Below are 26,489 nucleotides of genomic sequence, written 5' to 3'. Positions count from 1 at the left end.
ATTTGCCAAAAAGAGCATCCTGGGAAACAGGGATGCCCAAAGAGACTCCGAAAATAAAAACAAAAACAAAACTAGGAGTAGGGACATAACTAAGGGGCCCAAAAAGTAAAATAGGAACAAACCACCTGGAGCAAGGTCAGGGGGAGGGGAGGAAGAGAAGCTGATCACTAAATCAATTGAAACTCAGTTCTACTTAGGGTTTACACATCATTGGAAAGGAACTAGAGACTTTCAGCCAAAAGATCTATGTTTTGCCTTTCTGCACCTATCATATCAAACCTGTCTGATGGACTGTGCAAGATTTGAGTACACTGAAGGCAGCAAGGAAAGCTACCTGTATCAGCTGCAACCTATTTTTTCTTCAGTCCTGAAACCTTATGAATCATGTTCAGCAGGACAGACTTTTCACTCCCAGAAATTACTCGGGAAGCAGAAGGAACAGATACATCAATTCTGTCTCTGGCAAAATTTCAAGCAGTATTTCGGATCCAGATATATTTTGGGGACACTGACTCTGCCAAAAGTAAAAGAGAAAAATACAACCAGGCATCTTTATACCGGCTTCCGCTAGTAAAGAACAAGATGGACAATACTCTCTTATAACTGTAGACCTTGAAATTTTCAGATTGTTCATTTTTTCATATTTTGACACAAGATGAAGTTGCAACCTGCTCTTTGCTTCCCTCCCAAAAAAGGCTAAAAATATATATGTTTAGACTATATCAGTATATAGAATTTACAATACAACCATGATCCCATCCCTATGAACAATATACTTTAATATTAATAAACACTGACATTTAATGATGAATTCATTTTTAAGGCCTTTCACCTGTGCTATGTTTTTAAAACTATCCTACAGGAACCAAAATGCAGTAGGACAGAATATTCCATTATGAAAAGGGGATGTGATTCCATCCCCAATCAATGTTGGAATGATACTTGCATAACTGGGAATTTATCTGGCCCATTAAGTAACTTTTTTTTTTTTAACTATGAGGGTTTAAACATTGCATGAAAGACAGTCCAGGGCATATTTAAAACGTTGGTGGGCATTTTTGGCCAATACCAAGCGTTTTCTGAATATTTTACCTACTTCAATAGTCCACACAGAGCTGTGTTTGTAGTTTGGGAACAGTATAAACATACAGCCTGCCACAACCATGACATCAGCAGCGCAAAATCATCTGGATAATTAGCCAGCCCAGGCACAGAGTTTAATCCCTTTTTCCACCACCACTATTGCAACTGCTAGTCCGGACTAAGTGGCGAGAGGAAGAAAACAATGCACCCGGCTAGTGTCCCAGGCTGATTTTAATACCCTCCTCCCACGTTCACTTTTTTTTAAACTCCCCAGAGGATCTCTCGCTGCTGGTGAGTGGACAAGGCTGCAGCCCCCCTCCGCTGCACACCCGGGCGCTGCTAGAGAGCTAGTTCCTACACAGCGCACGTCCCACCCACACTGGCATCCAGCACAGCTACTGCACCGAGGCTGACAGGTGTACAATGCGCACAGGGACACTGGCAGACCCGCAGCCGGCCAGCCACATAAATCACACCCATCCCACGAACCTGCCGGCTGCTCCTTAGAGAGCTCGTGGGATGCCTCTGTTCAGGCTGCGGGGAGGCAGGGGGGACCGAACAGGGCTCTCCTTCCCCATCAGACAAAATCCAACCGGCGAGAGCCGAGATATGAAATCAACAAAGTCACGCTTCCCAGTCACGTGCCCACTGTTTTCATCCTATGGACTTTTTCTCTGGTTACCCCCCCCACACACACACACACACACACAAAACACAACACATACAGACACCCTTTAAAGGTGAGCCCATGCCGGGATTAATTCAACACCTCCCCCTCCCACACACACACACACACACACACACACACACACACATCACAGCAGAGGAAGGCACAGGCTGGAGAAGATGGTAGCCTTGAGCCTAAGCACAAGCTATCAGACTCTAGCCCCATCGATTACTAGCTCCTTTCCTCTCCCCAGGGCCAGCCAGCTGCTGAGAGAATCCGATTTAACAACCCAAGGCAGCAGCCCAATGCATTACCCTGGTCCCTGGCGGGGCAGCGATCCTGCACGCCACCCAGCATGGGGCCAGTCCCCCCTCCACACACCCCATAGCTAGGTTCCCCTTCTCAGAGACAAAAGTTGGGTTTTTAATTGTTACTATAGCCCTTCCTCATCTTGATCCATGCAAAGCCCCTGTGCACTCACCACTGTGACCGGTGACACCATGTCTGCTAGGCAGGCTTCAAGCAGAAGTGCAGTCCGTGACCCGGGCTGTGCCGCTGGATCCCACTGCCTGGCGCTTTCCCTTTAAATAGGATCAGAAAATGTATCTGTTTTTCTCAATGCCGATTGTTTTCTGGGTTCTTTTTTAGAACGCAATGACATCACAAAGGCCGGCGCCAATGGGCTGAAGGGAGAGGAGCTGGGGGGTGGGACTCTAGCCAGCTCTGCCTCAGTCGCCCCTCCCTCTGTCTTCCTCTCTAGGCTCACGATCTGCAGCTGAATAGACCCAGCCCATTAGAGGAGAGGAATGGGCTGGCAGCTTCTCGCCCCCCCTTCCTTCCAGCCGCTCTCAGGAGCACAACCTTGTCTTCCTAATGTCCACACTAGGCACCTACTCGCACACATGGGTATACAAAGACACATGTGCATAAACATCTAAACTGGTAAACAGATGTGAGTAAAAATCAAATCCTGCTGATTTTCGCAACCCAGCTCCCAAATAAAGAAAATAGCCAGTTACTACTTATGCACCAGAAACATCTAGAATCCAGCACATCTTAGAACCATAGTGCTGCAAAACATTTATCCTAGATATGCATTCTAATGGACCCTGCTGTTTTTTTGGATTCAGACTCCCAAATTGCACATTTTAAAGGACTCACCCACCTACTACTGCCTTGCCAAAGGCTTCTGGAATATGGTACATCTAGTAGCTACAGGGCAACAAAAAAGTGGATCCAGATCCTGCCAGTTTTTGCACCCTGCTCTCCAAAATGCCTATAGTTTATCTATCTATCTATCTATCCTCACACCTGTATGCATCTATTATATATAATTATCCTCACACCTGTATGCATCTATTATATATAATAGTTATGTGTCAAATCACCAACTGAATAACATGGTTAACTGGTGGGCTGGAGCAGCTGCACACCCACCTCGGGCAGGGAACTGCTCCTGTCCTGCAAGGCCCACTGTGGTCAGGGGGCACCCAAGCCTGGCCAAAGCAGCCTCCAGTCACAGCCAGCAGAGGTGCTCTAGCCCAGCTAGAGCAGTCCCTATCTACAGCAGGTCCGGCCTGGCTGGTACAGCCCCTACTCACGGCAGGGGGGCTGTTCCAGTCCAGCCACGTCCCCTGCCGGCTTCCATTTAATCAGTTAACCAGGACTTTACATCCCTACTAGACAAACTATAGCTCAGAAGGGGAATGATACATATCCTGAAGAGGCTACACTCTAAAGTAGACACATATTAAAGAATAGGTTATTTTAAGTGAATTTTGAAGAACAAAGGGCAACTGCGAAATATTTTTAGGGCAAGACGGAGTGAGGACAATGGAGGATATTAGAAGCCAGATGAAGGTTGAAAGCTGCAAAATAAGGATTGGTACATAAACAAGATTATGATAAACAGGAGTATTGACTCTATAAGCATCAATTAAATAATTACTCCTCCTGTTTTTACTTTGTACATAATACATACTAGTATGCTCAGGATGCTGTCATCAGTGTTTCTGAGATAATGACCAGATTAGTGACTCCTTTGCTACTATCTTCAGTTGCATTCCTTCAGATAAATACTGGTAAACAGCCATTAAGTCAGAGGCTGTTCTCCATGCTCAAGGGTAGAATCACAGCCAGTGCATTTTCCATGTGTCATAAGTGTTTTTCTCTCTTATATAAACAGGTTTCCTTCTGACTCGTTTAAAATAAACCGGGAAACATACATCTTTTACTAGGTTATATGATGGGTGTCCACCCCACATTGGCATAAGGGGTTCAAAGAGCCCAAGAGAAGCTGCACTGGGGAGAGGCTAAGGAACAACCATTCCAGGCCCAGCGGGCCCATATAAGAAGGGCTATGTCTAGACTGCAGGCTTCTTTCGAAAGAGGCTCTTTCGAAAGCATCTTTCGAAAGAGCCTCTTTCAAAAGAGCGTCTAGACTGCAGGTGGATCTTTCGAAAGAGAAATCCGCTTTTTCAAAAGAGAGCACCCAGCGAGTCTGGATGCTTTCTTTCGAAGACGGCCTCTTTAGATTGAAGAACGCCTTCTTTCGAAACAGGAACTTTCGAAAGAAGGCGTTCTTCCTCGTGAAACGAGGTTTACCGCCATCGAAAGAAAAGCCGCGTTCTTTGAAATAATTTCGAAAGAACGCGGCTTGAGTCTGGACGCAGGGGACATTTTTTCGGGAAAAGCCTACTTTTCCCGAAAAAACCCCTGAGTCTGGACACGGCCAAGGGCTGCAGGAGCAGAGCGAGGGGAGTCACTGCCTGGAGCTCAAAGAGGGAAGTGGGGATTCCAGGCAGGTATTTAGAAGGTAGTACCATGGGCAGACCAACTGCTGGCAGGGTCTTGGGGGAGTGTCAGGAAGGCCCTGTCTGTCTGTTAGGACTGACATGCTGAGGCCCTGAGGTAAGAGTGAAGAAGGAACTGGGAGAAAGTGGCCGAGGGAAATGTTCTGAGAAGTTGACGGAGATGCAGCAGGTGGCTGCCCTCTATAGAATGCTTGGGCTGGGACCCTCTCTGGTCCCTGTCACTTGCCACTGGGAAAATGGCTGGACTGTTGCATTGTGTACTAAATGCTGGAAAGGGGAGCACAGAGGGCATGTCTACACAGCAGCATTATTCCAGAATAACAGACATTATTCCAAAATAACTATGCAAGTCTCTACACAGCACGTGTCTTATTCCAGATTCTGTAACTCTCATTCTACGAGGAATGATGCCTATTCTGAAATAGCTATTTTGGAATAGGGCGAGTGCAGACAGAGCAGCTGGAGTTATTTTGACATCAAGGGCCTCCAGGAAAACCCACAGATGTCACCGCTCTGTCCACACTCATCAGACCTCAATAGCTTCCCTTCCCCTGCATTCCTTGAAGCTGTAGGAAGAAGGGAAAGAGCTAGTGGCACGAAGCAGGCCCTATTTGCAGCGTGCCACATAGCAGGATAATAGGATCCTGCACAGGACCCAGACCCAGCATTCCCTCCTGCCATGGCCAAGCCCACCGCTCCAGCCGAGCCCCCCACAGCTGCCAGCACTGCCTCAAGCAGCTCCAGGATCCTGCTTGGGGCCAAAAGAGGCATGTGCCTTCCTGGTCTGGTGTGGAAATCCTGGACCTCATTGAGGGGAGTGAAGGAAATTTCCAGGATTTCCACACCAGATGCAGGAATGTGGACATCTATGGCTGGATGGCCAATAGCCTGGCCACCAAGGGCCACAGGCGCACCCAGGAACAGGTGCGCATGAAAGTAAAAGAACTCAGGCAGGCCTATGCCAAGGCCAGAGAGTGCAGCTCCTGCATCAGGGCAGCACCGCAGGGCTGCCCATATCATGCACAGCTCCACCGCATCCTTCGGGCAGGTCAGTCCCCCCCCGTTGTGGACTCTGGACTGGAGGCGCCCGTTATCATCCTCCTGGGGGACAGAGCCAGTGAGGAGGAGGAGCCGGACGAGGCCAGCACCAGCTCCACGCCTGCTAGCCAGGATGTTGTGCTCTCCCTGCAGCTGGTACCCCCCTCCCAGGATGTCCCCCGGGCATCATCCAAAGCCAGGGAAGGCCCCTTGGGTGAGTGCCATTATTTTCCCTAGACATGCATGAGTGCAGGCGGTGGTGGCGAGGGACAGCTGCATGCTCCTCGCTTGGCCTCCTTGGCCTGGGGATCACGCAGCAGCCTGAGCATGTGGGTGCATGTGGAGTGCCAGTCCAGGGCACACAGCCCCAGGAGGCAGCTACAGCAAACCCAGGTACTCTGGCTCATAGGGTGTCTGGAGAGGCCTGCCTCACTCCTGACACTGGGGTGGGACACCGTCCCACCACAAGCCACCGCTAGAAGGAGGCTGGGGACATGGACACACACACACACTCTGAGGAGAGCCACATGTGGCACACGGGCATGCCTGTGCTCTCAGGGCAGCATCCGCTCCCAGGGACAGCGCAGCAAGGTGGAGGAGCATCCGCCACTCACACACACCTTCCCCCAACACCCTGCCCCCCTCTCCTCCAGCGGGCAGGGATACGAGTCCTCACCCTGTGGGATGCCACCACTGCCAGACCCGGCATGTTCACGGCACAGAGGGAAGCTCCGCTGCCCCATAGCCCCCCTCTCACTCTCAGGCTCCTGCTCTAGCTGGCATCTTCCCATGCCTGCTTGTCCCCAGGACATGGGGATAATGAGACTCGCCCCTTGGACATCTGTGCCCCTGCAGGAAAGGACCCACTGTCTAGGCCTCAGGTGGCCTTGGTTGAAGCACATCGCCTTCGTCTGACCTGAGAACTTTAGGTCTTGGCTCAGAGATGAGGGCTAGGCTTCATGCACAATGTCTCCAGGGACAATTGCCATCCTCTTTGTTCTCCACAGCTGGACCAGCTGCAAGAGGGGAGAGGTTGACACCTCCCATGCCATCCTCCCTGTCAGGCAATTAAAAAAATTTAATCACGATTAATCGTGCAATTAAAATTAATTGCGTGATTAATTGTGCTGTTAAACAATAATAAGAATACTATCTGTTTAAATATTTTTGATGTTTTCTACATCTTGAAATATATTGATTTCAATTACAACACAGAATACAAAGTGTATAGTGCTCACTTTATATTTATTTTTAATTACAAAACATTTACATTGTAAAAAAAAAACTTCAGTTCACCTCACTGAGGGTATGTCTACACTTCAAAGTTAATTCGAACTAACAGACGTTAGTTCGAATTAACTGTGAAAGGCGCTACACAGGCAAACCGCTAGTTCGAACTTAATTTGAACTAGCGGAGCGCTTAATTCGAACTAGGTAAACCTCATTCTACGAGGACTAACGCCTAGTTCGAATTAAGTAGTTCGAATTAAGGGCTGTGTAGCCACTTAATTCGAACTAGTGGGAGGCTAGCCCTCCCCAGCTTTCCCTGGTGGCCACTCTGGGCACCACCAGGGAAACTCGTCTGCCCCCCTCCCGGCCCCGGAGCCCTTAAAGGGGCACGGTCTGGCTACGGTGCCCATGCCAGGTGCAAGCCTGCCAGCACCCAGCCAGCAGACCCTGTACCTGGCACGGTACGAACCAGCCACCCGCTGCCACCCAGCCCTCCGCCTCTTCCCGGGACCAGGCTGGCAGCTCCCGGGAGCCTGCCCGGGTCCGCAAGAGGCGGGCGCCCACCTGGTCTAGTGCGGGGAAAGTGGACCTCATCTATGACCTCCGCACTAGGCACAGGAAAGTGGCCGTCTAGGGCAGGAGAGCTGCCAACCTGGCCACCAAGGAGCAGGTTTGCATGAAAATCAGGGTGGTCCAGTGAGACCCCCAACCCTGAGCCCTGAGCTTAGAATGGCCATACTGGGTCAGACCAAAGGTCCATCTAGCCCAGTAGCCTGTCTGCCGACAGCGGCCAACCCTAGGGACCCTGGAGGGGATGGACCGAAGACAATGACCAAGCCATTTGTCTCATGCCATCCATCTCCAGCCTTCCACAAACAGAGGCCAGGGACACCATTTCTACCCCCTGGCTAATACCACTCCATGGACCCAACCTCCATGAATTTATCTAACTTCTCTTTAAACTCTGTTAGGGTATGTCTACACTACAGTGCTAGTTCGAACTAACTTAGTTCAAATTAGTTAATTCGAACTAAACCAATTCGAACTAGCGCATCTAGAACTAAAAACTAGTTCGAATTAGCATTTTGCTAATTTGAACTAGCGCATCCACACTGATTGGACGCAGGGGGGCATTTAAGGGCAGCTGAAACCGGTTCTGGCAGGGCATCAGGTCAGTAGTTGCTTTGTGTGGCTGCTGTCTGAGGCTATCTGAGGCTCGAGCTTAAAGGGACCCCCCTGGACAGCCGGTTCTCAGCTTTTCCTGCTTGCTTGCCAACCTCGCCGAGGGACAGCAAAGCGTTGGTCTCTGTGCCCGTCTGTGTCGGTGCTTCCCTTCGGGGGGGGCCACCGCCGCAGGTGGCAACATGGAGCCACAGCTCGCCCTGCACCTTCTGGTGCACTTTCTGGACTTGCTGCTGCAAGCCTGCCACCAATGACTCGAGGCTGCCTGGCACCACCTGGTGCACGTCAGCCCCCTGCCTCTCCACCTGGCCGCCCTGGAGCCCGTGGAGGAGCCGCGGTGGCGCCCCGGCACTGGCGTGCCCCGCCGCGTCTGGCGTCTGGACACCAGCACGACTGGTGGGACCGCATCGTCCTGGAGCGCTGGGAGGACCGACAGTGGACCCAGAACTTCAGGATGAGGAGGGACACCTTTCTGGAGCTCTGCGAGTGGCTCGCCCCTGCTCTGCGCAGAAGGGACACTCTCATGAGGCCCGCCATCCCCCTCCAGAAGCGGGTGGCCATCGCCCTCTGGAAGCTCTCCACGCCGGACAGCTACCGATCCGTCGGGAACCAGTTCGGCATGGGGAGATCCACCGTCGGAGCGGTGCTCATGCAGGTATGGCACTCGTCGGCCACCGAGCCGGGGGGGAGGGGGGCTGCGAGGAGGGGATGGGCCGCCCCAGGGACAAAGGGGGGGCGGGAGGAGGTGAAAGCGCTCCGCACCGGAGGGGTCGGTCTGTCCCGGCCGTACTACACGCCGCTAGGAGGGTTGCTACCGGGAGTGGGGCGCGGGGCACTGCCAGGGCACGAACGCTCCCAGACACCCGGGCGCCCCACTGATTGGCGCTTTGCTGTGTCTCTCTCCGCAGGTGGTCAAGGCCATCAACCGGGTGCTGCTCCGCAGGGTGGTCCGCCTCGCCGACCCGGACGCCGTCATCCGGGGATTCGGCGCCCTCGGCTTCCCCAACTGCGGTGGGGTCATCGACGGGACGCACATCCCCATCCGTGCCCCGGAACACCAGGCGTCCCATTACGTGAACCACAAGGGGTACTTCTCCGTGATCCTGCAGGCCGTGTGTGACCACCGGGGCCAGTTCACGGACATTAATGTGGGCTGGTCTGGCAAAGCACACGACGCACGGGTGTACCGCAACTCCTCCGTGTGCCAGTGGCTGCAGGACGGGACCTTCTTCCCCAACCGCCACATCAGGGTCGGGGACGTGGACATGCCCGTGTGCCTGGTGGGGGATGCCGCCTACCCACTGCAGCCGTGGCTGATGAAGCCCTACACGGGGCACCTCAATCCCTCCCGCCAGGCCTTCAATGCCAGGCTGACCAGGGCCCGCATCATGGTGGAGAGGGCCTTCGGGCGACTGAAAGCCCGCTTTCGATGCCTCCTCACCCGTCTGGACCTGGCCAAGCACAACATCCCTCCCGTGGTGGCAGCATGTTGTGTGCTCCACAATTTGTGTGAGCGAAAGGGGGAGGTTTTCCTGCCAGCCTGGATGGCTGAGGCTGACCGCATGGCTGGACACTACGGTCAGCCCTGCACCGCCGCCATCCGGGAAGCCCAGCGGGGGGCCGTCCGGATCCGGGAAGCCCTGCGGGAGAGCTTCCTGGTGGAGGAGGAGGACTGACCTCTCCCTTGCATGCCCCACTAGAGCCTTCTTCCACCCTACCCCCCTTCCCTTTTCCCCTCCCTACCTACTGTAAAATAAAGACACCTGTTTTTCAAACAAAAACGTATGTTTATTTCACATCACTGGGGTGGGGGAAGGGAGGAATGAGGGTGGGAGAGGGGAGGGGAAAACCTGGGACGAGGGAGCTGGAAGGGGAGGGAAGGGAGGAAGGGAAAGGAAAGCTCAGGGGTGGGAGTCCGGCTGCCTCTCCCATCTCGCCACACTGCGGGTCCGGGGGCGTCGGTGGGAAATGGTTGTGGGGGGGGCAGGAGGGACGGGGGGTGTGGAGGAAGCAGGAGCGGGAGCAGGAGGGGGAGCAGGGGGAGCAGCAGGAGGAGGAAATGGGAAGCAGTCGAGCAGGCTCTGGAGGTGGCCTCGCAGGGCACAGCCCTGCTCCTCCAGGGCCTCCAGACTCCTCCGGCGCAGCCTCAGGTCCTCCTGGACCCAGTGGTCCTGGGTGCGGAGCTGGTGATCCAGGAACCTCTGGTGGTACTCCTCATTCCTGGCTCTCCTGCTTGCCCGGGCGCGGGCAGCTGCTGCAGGCGGGGTGGTGCGCCCTGCAGGCCCAGGTGCTGAGGCTGTGGTGCAACAAGACCAGCGGTCAATTACCCCAGGGGCCCAGGTGTGTGAAACCCAGCTCCCCTGTGCAAGGCCAGGGCCCCTGCAGGATCCCCAGCTGCTGCTCCGTGGTGGGCAAGGCCCAGGCACACGGTCCCGGGGCTCCCTCTCGCCCCAGCCCCCCATACACATAAGGGGAACACGATGGTACTCACAGGTGGATGCCTCCCCGGCCTCGGACGACACAGGCGAGCGGCTCTGTGGGGTGCCGGGTCCCGGGCAGGCTGGCGGCAGGCTCCTGGCTCTCGGTGTCCTCCTCCTCCTCCTCCGTCTCCTGGAGCGGGCCCTCTGCTCCGGGGTCTATCACGTCCCGGGGGGCAGGGACGGCATGAGCCCCCAGGAGGCGGTCCAGGGCATGGAAGTGGGGGCACGCCTCCGGGTCGGCCCCTGGCTGGCAGGCCCGGGAGTAGGACTGCCGCAGGTCTTTGATTTTGCAGCGCACCTGCTCCCGGCTGCGCTGGTGGCCCCTGGCGGCCAGGCTGGCAGCCATGCGGCTGTAGACGGCCGCGTTTCTGTGGCTAGTGCGGAGATCGTGGACATTGGATGCTTCCCCCCAAACCTCGATGAGGTCCACGATCTCCGCACTTGACCAAGTGGGCGTCCGCCTTTTGCGCCCCCGGGCAGGCTCCTGGGAGCCGCCAGGCTGGTCCTGGGGAGCACTGGAGGGCTGGGTGTCCTCGGGAGGCTGGCTCATGTTGTGGCAGGTGCAGGGTGTGCTGGCACGGTTGCTGGCAGCCTTGCAACTGGCACAAACTGTGTAGCCAGCCCGTGGCCCTTTAAGGGCTGCGGGGCCGGGAGGGGGGCAATAGAGTTTCCCTGGTGTTGGCCAGAGTGGCCACCAGGGAAACCTGGGATGGATTAGCCTCCCACTAGTTCGAATTAAGGGTCTACACAGCCCTTAATTCGAACTAGCTAGTTCGAACTAGGCTTAATCCTCGTAAAATGAGGTTTACCTAGTTCGAACTAAGCGCTCCATTAGTTCGAATTAAGTTCGAACTAACGGAGCGCTAGTGTAGCGCCTAGGAAAGTAGTTCGAACTAACGTCCGTTAGTTCGAACTAAGGGTATGTCTACACTACCCCGCTGGTTCGAACTAGCGGGGTAATGTATGCATACCGAACTTGCTAATCAAGCCCGGGATTTGAATTTCCCAGGCTTCTTTAGCATAAGCGGGGAGCCCCCATTTTTAAATCCCCGCTGCTTCGAACCCCGTGTAGCGCGGCTACACGGGGCTCGAACTAGGTAGTTTGGACTAGGGTCCTATTCCGAACTACCGTTACTCCTCGTGAAACGTTACTCCTCGTGGGCACTCAGGGCACTTCAAGCCAGGACTGCTTTGCAAGCGGGGAACCCCTGAGAACTGTCTGTCCGAGGTGGGGGTCGGGTCCCTTTAAGCACAGCCCTTGGCTAGCCTGAGACAGCAGCTCCACGCTCTAAGTCCTAATCTGATGCCCTGCCGGCACTGCTTCCGGCCATCCTTAACCTTGGTTCAGGGTCCACTCAATGTGGACATGCTAGTTCGAATTAGCAAAATGCTAATTCGAACTAGTTTTTAGGTCTAGATGCACTAATTCGAATTAGCTTAGTTCGAATTAACTAATTCGAATTGTTAGTTCGAATTAGTGCTGTAGTGTAGACATACCCGGAAGTATTATAGGTGGGGAGACTGGGATCAGCTGTGTGGTGCTGCCCCTTTGAAACGCCACAGCATAATTTGTACACATTTTAATAGTTTCTTGTGAAGATTTTATCTTTGTCTGGATTGTTGAATATTAACTGTGGCTAAAGACTGATCCGCTCCATTCATGCAGATACTCAATGGAGTTCTTTGTAATAGTATAAACTCTAATATGGGGTTATTTTAGTAACTAGCTCAAAAAAGCTTATTACAAGTGATGGGGAACACTGAGGAAATGCCTTGGCTACCCAGTTTCAAGGAGGAGCTCTGAAAATTAATCTCATTTAGCGTAAGTACTATATGATCTGGTTTAATTTCATGATTCGGCATACTTTATGATTATTTCCTGAAAAATGAATTATTCATATTATTATTATTTCTTAATTTATTATGGGTTGATATCTAGAAGTCCCAATCATCTTATAATCTAAATATAAGATGAAACTATACTGTATCCCAACATTATTAATAAGGCTTCAGTTTCATGACATCTTATACATTATTCCCAACACTTTAATGTCTATTTCTAAGGTATCAAAATAAGTAATAATGTAAAATGAGTATTCCTGCTTAGTCGGGTACAACATTGGAAATCAGGATTTCAAACATAAGACTAATTATCCCTCATTATCATATTGAAAACACAGAACAGATCCTCACCCAAGCACCCTCCATTTGGGAAACCATTGGAGCCACTTTGTCTGGCATGTAAAGGAAAAGAAAGAAATACAGGATGCAATGACCTGATGAGATGATGATAAACTTGGTCTTGGAATGTGCGAGTAGCTTTTTTGTTGTTGTTGTTGCAGTAACTGGAGTCCTCCCTCTGGGGTTACTTTTCTGGCTGATGTGGGAGAGATTGTGATGAGCCACACGAAAACAAACATTTTGTTTAGAAAAAACTTTAAAAACAACAAATAGACTAGTAGCACCCTTAAAGACTAACAAAACATGTAGACTCAGCTACCCCTCTGAAGATTGTGTTTAGAGTACAGCTTTAGGGTTTTTTTAATTGCAATGTGTTGCAGTTTTGATTTTTTTTCTTTAAAACCACATGAACTTACAGCGAGCATGAACAGAGTTCAATAATAGTCATGTGATCATAGGCTCACTGGGTCAGGGTTTGCAAAAGGGAACTTTTGGGATCGTTGTAAGTATACGAGTATGGAAATGGCTTTGGTGAATAATGTCTGTGGTTTAGAAAAAAAACGCCTCTTAAATAAGAATTTGGGTTTTGAAACTGATGATGAAGCATTTTCCCTTCCACATATTTTCCCCATTGGTGGATTCCTGTGGAGGGAGGGCAATGCCTGTCCGTGAATCCAGGTAGCACCGACCTGAGATCTGTAGGCTAAATAGTCACAGGGGAGGTTCCCAGCTGCATGCACTCAGGGCCTGATGCAAAGCACTATGAAGTCAATTAAAGTACTTCAGTGGAGAAGGCCATTGATGGTGCATGTCAGATGGTGGTATGTAATTCGTTTTGCCACAGCACTCCGAGCTGCACTCAGGGACCAGGATCCCTTGTACTGTACTAGGTGCTGCACAAACCTAGAACAAAAGGCTGATACCCGCCCCAAAGAGATTATGTAACCATTTACGTCACAATGGCTTTCTTAGTCAAATGAAGGGCTAGAAATATTTATGTAACTGAAATTGTACATTCTGATGAATAAAAATCTAGCAATCTAAATTCTTCTTATCCAGTGATGTCTACTGCCCATAAGTACAGGTTAAAGCTGTGGTAGCAGGCCTCTGATTTCCAGGTGCCTCTGAGAACATGGAAGTCCCACACAACTTTCCTAGTGTACAGCCCAAGATCAATTAAAACAAGTTATGTTTCCTGGTAATATAGTCACGGTGTGTACATTTTGTTTCAGACTCTCAAATCTATAAGTACTAAAGTGCCTGGGAACAAAGCCATTGAGGAGAACAAAAACAGGTGTGTGATCAACTAAGTACTGAAAATGCTTTAAAGCAGGGGTGGGCAAATACCACCCTGCAGGCTGGATCCGATCTGCCAGGGTTAGCCTCTCATGGGCTGCCACCGCTATATTTACCTGCGCCTCGACAGCAGATACGGGTGATTGCAGCTCTCACTGGCCATGGATCGCTGTTCCTGGCCAATGGGAGTTGCAGAAAACAGTGCCTTGGTCCATGCTCTTTCCCACAGCTCCCATTGACCAAAAATGGTGATTTATGGCCAACGGGAGCTACAATTGCCAGTACCTTCGGAGGCGCAGGTAAATATAGCAGCTGTTGTCCATCAACGGCTAACGCTGGCAAACTGCCACTGTTTTATTGCCACCCTTGCTTTAAAGAATCATATTTGTCAAGCATTCCTTCATGTGCTCCTTCCTGATGTCTCTCTTCACTTATTTAGAGCACTTTGTTACAAAAATCCAGGCTGTCCTCAGGCCTGAGAGATTTATTCAAGGTAACATTATAGAAAATGCTTATTTTCCATTGTATCAGTCTCATTCTGAGGCCAAATGACACTCTCTTCAGTTTCTGTACCAACCAATATGCTTGTGTTTTGTTTTTACTAGCCATAGAGATCTCTTTTAGAGGACAACAATAGACTATTCCTTCTTGTACCAAGTTTTCTTTTTCCAATGCCCAGAGAAATCTGGAAACTACCTCACCTCACTTCAGCAGAACTCCCATGATGTCTACTCTTGATCCCATTCACGTTGTCTGTGATTGTGTGAAGTAACTATACATTTGGACTCTGACCAGGGGTGGGCAAAGGGGCCTTCATGGTCCAGATCTGGCCTGCCAAGCGGGTGGATCCACTCCTCTGCCCCCAGCCACCCTGCCACTCCTCTGCCCCCAGCCAATCGAGACAGGGAGCCGGGAGAGCATGTGAAGTCTCCGCCACCCTGCCCGGGGCACGCAGCAGCTAGAGAGAAACGCTGGCTGTTTTAAAACAGCCGGCATTTCTCTCTAGCTGCTGTGCACCCCTGGCAGGGCAGAGGCAGGGGACAAGAGACTTCATGTGCTTCCCCACCACCAGGCCAATCAGGCACTGTGGGGGTGGGGAAGAATGAGAAGTCTCCTGGCCCCAGTCCTTCCGCTCAAGGCCCCTTCCCTTCCAGGGCAGCCCAGGGACACTTGAGAAATGTATGAAGTGGCCCCCTTTTAAAAATTATTGTCCACCCTGACCCTGATCCTTCTATGACCACGGTAATTGCAAGATCAGGACCTTAGTTACCCTCCTTATTTATTATATGTTCAGTAACTTATCACTTCAGCGTTACTCCATGATAATATAGGTTCATATTTAGAATCATTGCTGTTTCTTCATAAGAAGGGCCATATTGGGTCAGACCAAAGGTCCATCTAGCCCAGTATCCTGTCTTTTGACAGCAATCAGGTACCCCAGAGGGAATGAATAGAACAGGAAACCATCAAGTGATCCATTCCCTGTCATAGAATCATAGAACACTAGGACTGGAAGGGACCCCGAGAGGTAATCGAGTCCAGTCCCCTGCCCTCATGGCAGGACCCAGTACTGTCTAGGCCATCCCTGATAGACATTTATCTAACCTACTGTGACGGGGCACTCGCGCCCCGCACTGAGAGCGCGCCGGGAGGCGCCGGGCGGCGCGACGGGGCACTCGCGCCCCGCACTGAGAACGTGCCGGGAGGCACCGGGCGGCCACACCGGGGGGCGGGGAACGCAGCCCAGCCCGCCGCGGCGGGCTGCAGTAATACGCCGGCAGCCGGTGCAGGGGGCGTAGGGAGGCAGCTGGCGCCCGCTGGCAGGGCCCGAGAGGGAGGGGCTGGCGAGGCGCAGGGGGATGATGTCACGGGGGAAGGGTGGCTGGGAGGCGTCGCAGGGGAAGTGACATGGAGGGGGAATGGAGCCGGCGGGGGATTTAAACCCGGGGCCGGCACGGTGCAGGGGAGCGCGGCGGACCGAGCTGGAGGAGGGGAGAAGGAAGGAGAGGTGAGGCCAGTGGGGTCAAGGGAGACGGGCCGGGAGGCCTGGTGGAGTAGGAAGCGGCCCAGGGCGGGGTCGTGGAGCCCGTGAGCGGGTGTGTTTTGGGGCGTTCCCCCATCCGCGAGGGAGGGACCACGGGTCCCTACCTTTAGGGCCCTGGGCCGGGGTTCGGAGAGGGGGCGGGCCCGAACCCCCCTACTCCGCCAACAGGCCGACCCGGCTCGGGTGTCACGCGAATGTGACACCGGCCTTAGTGGTGACTGCGTAGGCTGGTCTCTCTGTACCACAATTAGCTCATAGTGGACGCTGAGGGTCGAACTAGTTTACACCTACTCTTAAATATCTCCACACATGGAGATTCCACAACCTCCCTAGGCAATTTATTCCAGTGTTTAACCACCCTGACAGTTAGGAACTTTTTCCTAATGTCTAACCTAAACCTGTCACCCATTCCCAGCTTCTGGTAAACAGAGACTAGGAACACCATTCCGACCCATCCTAGCTAATGAATTTATAGCAGAATATAAAAACTAGATGGTCTTGGCTTTCACAACATCCTCTGGCAAAGAGTTCCACAGGTTGACTGTGTATAGTATGAAGAAATGCTTCCTTTTATTTGTTTTAAACCTGCTGACTATTAATTTCATTTGGTGACCCCCTAGCTCTTGTGTTATGAGAAGCCGTATGTAGCATTTCCTTATCTACTTTCATAACTTGGGGCAGAAAGCTGGTGTATATTCCTCTTCACTTTGAGGAAAGGGATGCATTTTATGAGCTTACACTGTACAGGTCTCTGTGCAGTACAAAATGATATAATTTTGGGTACCCTTCAAAGGCGAGGTGACTGCTCAAATGGGAGGGTGACTTCAGTAACTCAGCTCTTTATCTGAGTCTTCACAGAACTGATCTGTGACATTGCCTGAATGTCTCCTGGAAGCGGCTTGAGAGCCTGCCACAACAGTACTTTGTAAAAGGAGCCCAGGCTGGGGGCTCAGTGGTACCCCACTTTCAAGTGGTACCCCAAGAGGAACCCATCACAGGAGGATTGATAGGCAAACCACAAGTGAGCTAGCTTTGCTTTTTGCTAAAGGCCTACAACTCCTGCAGAAGGGCATAGTACTAAAGGGACAATTTGCTGATGGGCTTAAAATCAAAGACCAGGACTTCTTTTATGATCTTTTCAACTAGGCATCCAAAAATTACAGCATCCAAAATTATCAGCTACTTTTGAAAATTTTGATGTTGGAGGGCAGGTCACTGTGAGGTCAAACCAAACTGCTAATGAGTTCACAGAATCTATTCTACCAAAAAAAAAATCCAATCAATATATTGGATTTCCCATAGAAAAACTACACCAGTAGCAACAAGCAATACACAGAATTTATACCAGTTTGAGTTCCATTGATTTTTTGAGTCTTTTATTGCACACACATTCTCACTACCCGCTTACTAATGGAATATTAACAATTCCTTGGGGTCATTCTAGGGACATGGGGGTAGTAGTATTGGGAGCGATCTTTAAACCCCCATTCACTTGTTTCTATAGGTTCCAATATAACAGTTGAGAACCCTGCACAGAAGGAAATAATCAGATTCTGGAACCAGAATCTTTCCTTGCAGTAACATCATTTGCAGTGGTGCAGAAGTTTTCCTCTCAGGCTTGGATTTCCAGGACCCTTTCCTATACACACAACTAAGTCTGATGCAATGCAACTAGCTTAGGCTTGTGCTAAACCTCACTTTTCAATTAGTATTATCTTGCATTTTTATGCAGAATTGCTCTGGCAGAAATGTTGGTATTTCAGCTGTTCAAAAAAAATCTGTCAAGCTATTTCTTGATGGTATTTTTTTTAAATGTCCATTTTCATCAATTTGGGTTAGATTGACCTTTTTTGGTTTTTGTCCCAAATTTTTCAGTTTCAATTTTTCACAGACAGAGAAAAAACACATTTCCAGCCTGCCTTAATTAGCATGGAAAGTTTCCTTAAGTTGTTAGTTTAACAATGATAGCTAACATTGGTTGAACTGTTCATTTTAAATATATTATGTGATGAATTTAGCCCTTTTTTTTCCCACAATCAATTTGCAAATTGATCCTGTATTTTTACAAATATATTTATTTACAAGTGTTCAGAGAATGGCCTATGCATCTTCTCTGTCAGGCAGACTAACCATCAACTATTCCATCAACCTTATACATGTTGTATGGATATTTGTTGGAGATTGTTTGTTGCTTTATGGGAAAGATAGCTTCCCTATCTTTCCCATACAGATAGGGAAGGGGGTGATTAAAGCACATTCTTAGGCTTGTAACAAATTTGAAGAAGGAGGAAGTTTCCAATACTTCTTTGATCCACCTGGGTCAAGAGATGCCTTCAAAGAATTGAAAACTGTATGATGTGACTACCATGGTGTAAGGAGAGATGTTAGGTGCAGGTTCACACACCCTCCAAGAACTGACATAAGACAATAGACCCAAGTGATAGGCCTTGCAAGAAGTCCTGAAGTACTGTATATTGAAATGTGTCAGGATCCTCATGTGAAGAATGACACAAGGCAAACTAGCTTTGCATGTATGCTCTTTGTTTTCAAAATGTGTTTTCTCCGTAATGACTTGGTCTGGATTAACAATACATTGGTGACCAGCCAGCCTTTATGAAGCAGTTAACCCTGTAATTGTGGGTGTGTCTACACAGCACCCTAAATTCAAAATAAGATATGCAATTTGCGCTAAGCAAATTGTGTATCTTATTTCTAAACTATTTTGAAATAGCTTATTTTGAAATTTGGCGGGTCTACACAGTGCCAGATTTCAAAATAACACACTATTTCAAGCCATCCCTTATCCCTCGTGCAATGAGGTTTACTGGGATGGTGAAATAGTGCGCCCATTATTTTGAAAAATATTTTGAAATAGCCGTGCAGTGTAGACGTACCCTGTGAGAGCAGGACAACAGGTGCAGAACTAAAACCAGACTTGCTGGGGTGATCAGTGACTTGCAGGAGAAACTACAGCCTAAATCCCTGCTCTTGAAGGAGAGTAGCAGAACTCTGTTCCTAGAGAGGTTTCAGACCTCTACATGGTACCTAAGGGTATGTCTACACTACCACCCTAGTTCGAACTAGGGTGGTAATGTAGGCAACCGGAGTTGCAAATGAAGCTCGGGATTTGAATTTCCCAGGCTTTATTTGCATAAAGCCGGGCGCCGCCATTTTTAAATGTCCGCTAGTGCGGACTCCGTGCCGCGCGGCTACACGCGGCACGGACTAGGTAGTTCGGACTAGGTTTCCTATTCCAAACTACCGTTACTCCTCGTATTTCGAAATAGGGGTAGTGTGGGCACTTCACTGCTGCTCTTTCGAAATAACTACTCCCCAGAGTCATTCAAAGTAATTACTCTCCAGTGCTTCCTGGGGCCCATGTGCACATTAAGAGAGTCTGCTTCGGACTAATTTTGAGGCTTCCTTGTAGGGTAGACATGCTATTTCGAAATAATTATTTTGGGAGTTACTATTTCGAAATAGTTACAATTTCCTAGTGTAGATATGCCCTTGTGCTGCATCCACGCTACGGGATTCTGATGTTGTAGCTATACTGGTGAAAAGCTCCATGTGTGTGTCTCTCCCCCTCCTCCCCCACCTCAAAATCTCTTCCTGAGTGTTCTGCTGCCGCCTCAGACCTAATTCTCTGGCCCACATCTTTTGGCTGTGAACAAAGCGACTCAGGAGTGGGTGGCAACTGCTTTAGGCCTCTAAGCATCTTTACGCTCCTTAATCCTGGGTGAACTGTGCACCAGATAACCCCCCACTATAAATCAGAGTAACCCAAAGCTGCTGTAATTTATATTATCTGCCAATGGCCCCAGTGGCATTTTGACAGCCAAGGTTTGCCAGGGTGCAGACATACACCATGTATGTTTCTTTCCCCAGTTGCATCCCCTGCACTGGCAGCCCACAGAGGATTGGCCTATAAGCTGTTCCACTGGCTCTGTCACTAGATGATCCCTTTATGCTAGATTTTCTTCCCATATTAGATTATGAAGGGGACTTCAAAGTGCCCAGCACTCAGTGTAGGTGTGGCTGTGTCCTAAAACTGACTTTCTCTTTTTCTTCCCAAGTCCTGCTCCTATCCTGCTCTGTCACTACTGAAACATCAACTTTCAACTTCCCCCAAGCTCTCAGCTTTGGTTCTTTCCTTTTCTCTTTGGTTTCTGGCTCTTGCCATACTTGTTATCACTTTCTTTACAACAGGGGTGGGGAACCTCAGAACTTCAGGCCCAGGGGACAAATGCTGCCCCCAGCTTGCCTGGATTCGCTCCCAAGGCTCATGGCCCTTCCCCCAGAATTAGGTAGCCCGCGCTGGCATTCCAGCTGCCTCGCTGCCCCACTGAGGGGCTAGAGCACACAAAAATCTACTAGGATGGGCCCACATGGACTCTGGTGTATGAAGGGAATGTGGGGAGTGTCTTTCTCTTCAGTTGGAGGCCACATCAATGAGGGTTTGGGTTTTTTTCTTCTCACTTGTTTGTAGCCCCCCGACTGATTTCTTTGTGGGTCAGCGGCCCCCAACCCAAAAAAAGTTCCCCACCCCTGCTCTACAACATCTCCAGTACATGCTCCTTCCTCATAATTTCACTCGTCTATGCTCTAGTTATCGCCCACATTTATTGCTGTAACCTCCTCCTTTCCGGCATCACCATCTCTTACCTCTCCACATTTCAGCCCATTCAGTACAGCTCCAGCAAAATACTTTCTTTTCCCGGTTCTTCAGTCATCTTCTGGAATTCCCTCTCCTTTCCTGTGTAAATTCAAACTTCTGTTCAGTTTCAAAGTACTTCTAAGGCACATCTACAGTACGTGGAAGATCAACACTTCCCGTTAAATCGAACTCAAAGGGTGCCCCCATTGGCACTGGTATTCCTGCTCCTCATGAGGGGTAAGGGAAGCTGACAGGAGCATTTGCTCCTGTTGGCCTCTTGCTGTGTGGACAGCATGAAAATGCAATTTAAGATACATCAACTCCAGCTATACAATTTCCGTAGCTGGAGTTGCGTATCTTACTTCAACCTTCCGCTGTAGTGTACACCAGGCCTTAATTCCACACCTCAGACCTGTGAACAATATAGTTCCAATAACGGACGATTTCTAAAGGTTCTGTTGCACAGTGTCTTGTTAAGCTATGTAACCTATCTAGGATAAATGGTAGACAAATTAATTTATGTCCTTTTCTACAGCTTAGTCCATCCCTCTTCAAATCCCTTCCAGCTCTGTTTCTGTGATTCTACATTCCTTGCCCCTCTTGCTCAAACCTGACTGCTGATTAGCCCTGGATAGAAAATGAATATGTCTCTCTCCCCTCTCCCTGCAAAATTTTAATGGAGATGTCAACTTTTGATCAACCCCCACCTCCAAAAGTGGGTGTCGGGTTTTTGACCAAAACGTCAAAATTCTGTGCAAAAAGCCCAAAACCAAATTTGCTTTAAAAACAAAGCAAAATCCCTTCCAGTTTTCATGGATTTCTTTTTAACAACCCTATTTTAGATTGCTCTTCTTTTAATTTACTTACTGCTTCATATTACTTTCCATGTCATACTGTGCCCCTGGAATTTCTTTCTAATCAACGTATCTTTCTACCCTCACCTCCACTAAGAAGCTCCTGAACAATCCACGAGTTCCATGCTGCTGTGAGCAAACAATGCTGTGTTTATTTACATGGTGCTTGTTCATTTTGATACTGTAGTGTACTAAATGGTACCCATTTGTCCTTCTAATCTGTAAATCCCTTAGACATAGGGTTGCCAGATGGTTTCAAAAAGAAAAATACTAGACACACTTGACATTACATCACAATCTACATTACATCTTATTTAGAAAATACCGGACATTTATATTTTCTCATTTATATTTTCTCAATTTGTTTCCTGAACAGAAAGCTCAAATACTGGACTGTCTGGTTCAAAACCGGACACCTGGCAACTCTACTTAGACAGGCCCCTTAGACCTTCTTTGTCTGACCCTCCATTTTGTAAAGTACTGGGTACACCTAATGGCACTATGGGCCTGAGAAACTCCCACTGACTTCAGTGGACACTGTAAGAAGAATTATTAGCAAAAATAAAGAGTAAAATGAAAGATAAATGCAAATAATTATTAATAGCAGGTAAAGGAGAGAGGAGAATAAAAGGGCAATAATGGGGAATTAAATTATTCCTGAAGGACAGTCAAAACAGCTAGGACTTTAGAAACAGTTCACAAAAGGATGTGTGTGTGTTTGTGTATCCAATAAGCCTACTTCTTCTCTACCTTTTTTTATACTGCATTTTTAAGTACGTTAATTAAAAGCTCCCAGCAACATGGAACCTAGCATATTCCTGTAGTTTCTTTAGAGTTGGCATGATGGATTGCTGTGAGTAGTGTTTTGCTTGGCAGGGGGGCCAACAGAATTGTCAGGCCCCTGGACAAGGCGGTGGGGGCGGCTTCGTATTCCTGGAAGGAGTGAGACCTAGGGCGAAAGGGGCAGGGTTGTGGTCCAGCCTCCCCCTGCCATCCCTGCAGTGCCCCTTGGAGCATGCTGCCTGGCACTCCAGTGGGTATTTGAAGGGCCTGGGCTGCAGCAGCCTCCAGGAATTCTGGGTCCTTTTCAATTGCCAGGCAATTGCCCGCACCCTGTTGACAGGCCTGTTACCTGGCATGTCACTGAACTGCAGGCTGGTGGATAATGAAGAAATTAGGGATTTGTGAACCAGTTCAGGAAAGTGAACATGTTCCTTCACCTTCAAATCTTCACCCCTTTGGAACTGAATTGAAACCAAACCTTTCCTTGTCTCTGAAACTTGAGGTGCCCGAAGTCTCATGGGAGCTTATTCTTGTGGGATTTCCAGCCTCATTGTATAGACTCAAGAAGTTCGGGTGAGCATCAGACCCTTTGGAGACCTGACCAAACTAATTCACTTTTTCAGGTGCTCCCAACTAGTAAGGCCTACACAGCTTTGGAATGGATGAAGACAGAAGGCAACATGTCCTGGGGGAAAAGGCACCGGATCAGGTGTCAGAGATGTAGATTTTACTCCCAGCATTGCTGCTTACTTGCTGTGTAACCCTGGGTAAACCACTTCTTTTAGCTGTGCCTGGACTAAGAAAAACGAGCCATGTTGGCAAGCAGATTTTTTTAACACACCTTCCCTCCCCTCCACTCCCACCCAAATGAACTTGAACATAGCGAGCTGAAACATGATCCAGAAAGCAACTCTGCTTTTGGAATTAGCTGTCATGTGTTCTTGTGGCTTAGTGCACTCTGGCCCCGCACTATTCGTGTTCAGCTTGTTTGAAAATGGCTTTCCCTCCACCATTTCCTAGTGCTAGCATTGCCCATGTGCCCCACAGTTCTGAACTTGCATATGCTACTGAATGGATAACACTGGAGCTGGGCTCTATTGGACATTTACAATGGAGTCACAGCTCCCTGTCGCTATGGAAACTGATTGGTGAAAGGCATGAATAAAAAATAAAAATTAAGAATTGAAACCTGAAACTTCTGCTTTGTTTTCTTTTCTCTCTGTACTGTTCCTATGGGAACAGCTGAGAGCCGCATTTGGAGAGTCCTAGACTTTACAGTAAATCTAACTCCATGTTCCCCTTTATCAGTTACCCACAAAGGAACAATCAGCAATATTCTTAGTAGATTGAGGTAAAAGTAACAAAAGCCATAAGTCAGCAGGAAAAGCCTCCGAGTGTACAAAAATAAAGCATAAGGGGAATTGAAAGCAATGTAATAAATATTGCAGTCTGTCCTTGCATAAATTCCCTGGCCTGCTAAGGGCTTGCAGAGGAGAATTGTGGCTGTTTACTGGATGCTTCTGGAACAGGTTGACCAGACAGATGAGAAGTTTTTTAATGATGTTCTTAATACAAAGATGTAGGTGAGTGCAATAGAACAAGCACAGAATGCTGTGGGTTTAAGTGACTAGAATGGTTTTTTGATTTCATAAAACGGGATATTCTAGATTTCCCCCAAGCATGTGCTATGGGTGCTTGACAGCTGGCCCATTTAAGACTCTGATTCAAATCCAACAAAGATTAGAATAACCAAAAGGGTCTTTTCTTCCTGACTTTTAGGCAATAAAAGATCCTTATGAAAAATGACTTTGTCTCTATTTCTTTGACTCTCCAGCTCAAGGCTAGCTCTGTTCTTACACAAATGAATAGATTGTGCTTGGCCACAGAGGGCAAAAAGCCTGCATCTTCTCTCAGTCCCACTCCTCCCTTCACTTTCTCACCGCTCCCCACCAAAAATGGGACTGGCTGATGGGAATGTTTTTCCCTGGCCAAGCCTGCAACTGATCTGACATGAGGGTGACAACTTTACTGGTTTTGAGGACAAAAGCCACTGGATCTTGTAGCCTGAGATAGCTCCATGCTAGAGAAAGATCCTACAGGGAGAAGGGAGCTTAAGGTCTCCAACAGGGCTGGAAGCCCAGCAGGCAGGAGAGAGGCCATCATGTCTGCAACAAGAAATGAAGAGACTCCATGCAAGAGCCTTTGGGTAGCTCTAGCATCTAGAAAAGTGATGTTCCTGGGGTGCATGATGCTGCCTTGAAGCAGCACTCACTGGGTGAGATTTTATGACTTATCTCATGCAGGATGAGGATCACAATGTTCCCTTATGACTTAAACCTTAGAGCAAAGCAGAAGGAAAAACTGGCTCGACAGGTGGAGACCAATAACTGCAGCAGAAATGGAGGCTCAGAGATCACCTGCAAAACCAGTGGAAATGAGGCAGGTTCAAGGGGGAAGCTCTGCATAGAAACACTCATGGGGTGTTAATCCCATCCCCTGCTCCCCTTTTAAATGGTGCTAAGATCTATAGGGAGCAGGCTAGTTTTGTGGAGGAGGAAGAAGAGGATCAGGAGTCAGCCTGCTCAGCTGATTTTGGCGCTTAGCTTTAGACAGAGAAGTTTAGAATTTCGGAACAAAGCATTTGTCATCTGAGAAGCTAAAACAGTTTTATCAACATTAAACAGAGCCTTATTATTGACATTGTAATAGAGGCTACAGGCCCAACCACATAGGGCCAGTGATGTGAGGTTAGATTCCTAAATACATTTAGAGACTACACCCCAATAAAAGACTGTCCTTCCAGTAAAAACAAAAAGACCCTTATGCATCTGATGAAGTGGTTTTTACTCACAAAAGCTTATGCCCAAATAAATCTGTTAGTATTTAAGGTGCCACAGGACTCCCCCTTGTTTTTGCAGATACAGATAACACAGCTACCCCTTTGCAACTTATCCTTCCAGTGAAGATCTCACAGTCTAAACAGATGAGAGGCAAAGGAAAAGTTAACTGCTATTTTAAAGCCGGGGAGCCAAGGCAAAGAGATTAAATAATTTACCCTCATCTAGGACAACAGTGGCAGAGCTAGGAATGTGACCCCAGGCTCCCTGAATCCCATAAGACTCTCTAAATAAATCTCTAATAACCCTTATTTAAAAACTCCAGATTTTATCACACTGTGGGATGGGGTGAGGCCTAGAACAAAAGGGATGGGAAGAGATGTGAAATAGATCTGATATGGTCCAGTGACCAACTTACTACTATTGCCTCCCCCACAGTATAAATTGTCAAAAACAGGGATTGTAACCTTGGAGCTGATAACATTCTCTGCATGGTACAGACAGAACCAAACATTTCAGGGGCTGAATCAATAATGAATTTGTCTTCATGCTTCCTGAGTTCTGAAATTATTGTTTCAAAACTACTAATTATGCCTGTTGGCTGGCCTTAGCTTCCTACACTGCTGTCCATTCTGGTTAGCATTAAATGGTTTCACATTTAGAGGCATAAATATCCATCTAGCTTTTCAGAGATCCAAAGGAGACCAATTCCAAAATACTATTAGGGGAAAAAAGAAAATCAGATCTCCGATGCTGCCGCTCCCTGCTACTGAACTGATATGGGAGAAAAGTGTGATTAAAATGAATACCCCTGCTATAAACAAAGAAAGCATTGAAACCTTTTGTGTTGGACATAATATTTTACCTGAAGTTTGATAAACTATCATGAGAAAGTTACAATTCTTAATCTGTTTAATAATTTAAATTAAACCATTCTCCCTAGCTGCAGCTGGTTCAGAAAATATGGTCACTCTACCCAGCCTGCCCCTGCTCTTCCCAGCACAAAGATACATGAATAAGTTAAATCTTGGCATGCCACTTCTGAAAGGTTGCGGACCCATGCTGTACACCTTCCCTTGCTTGTCTTCCCCTTCCACACACACACACGGCCAGGTTCAAACAACAGAGCTTAATAGGCATCAAGAGCCTCTTTTCTTATATTAATTGTGTTGGAATTTTAGGTTTTTTTACCCTGTTTGCTAAGATTGAAATCACTAGGAGTCGAAATCATTTGAGACTGATGGGCAGAAGTCACAGCCGAGAGGTGGATGGTGACTGATAGCTGGCAAGGTGGGAGTGGAGAGATGCAATGAGAGGCCAGCAAGGTGGTGCTGGTGTGATGTA

General features: G+C 48.7%; 1 protein-coding gene across 12 annotated transcripts in view; it reads right to left on the bottom strand.

Moving 5' to 3' along the window:
- TMEM86A (transmembrane protein 86A) overlaps positions 1-26,454 on the bottom strand; it is a 72,335-nt gene extending 45,881 nt beyond the window's left edge. For 9 of the 12 annotated variants that reach the window (XR_012903656.2, XR_012903660.2, XR_003091248.3 and 6 more), the window contains exons 1-4: positions 26,337-26,454; positions 20,680-20,770; positions 12,687-12,870; positions 2,232-2,331 (exon numbers count right to left, since the gene is read on the bottom strand). Coding sequence is in view for 4 of the 12 variants with exons in the window: in XM_006133445.5 (XP_006133507.4) it covers positions 2,232-2,331; positions 12,687-12,870; positions 20,680-20,689 (294 nt within the window). In the remaining 8 variants the exon portion in view is untranslated. Of the gene's footprint in view, positions 1-2,231; positions 2,332-6,517; positions 6,659-12,686; positions 12,871-20,679; positions 20,771-26,336 lie in introns of all 12 variants that reach the window. The other 3 variants (XM_075928122.2, XM_075928121.2, XM_075928120.2) reach the window with 3 other exon arrangements.
- Positions 26,455-26,489: the final 35 nt, after the last annotated feature.

This window comes from Pelodiscus sinensis, chromosome 5 (genome assembly GCF_052426305.1).
Source record: "Pelodiscus sinensis isolate ZL-2025 chromosome 5, ASM5242630v1, whole genome shotgun sequence".
Classification (NCBI taxonomy): domain Eukaryota; kingdom Metazoa; phylum Chordata; order Testudines; family Trionychidae; genus Pelodiscus; species Pelodiscus sinensis.
This window is presented reverse-complemented; position numbering and strand designations above follow the sequence as displayed.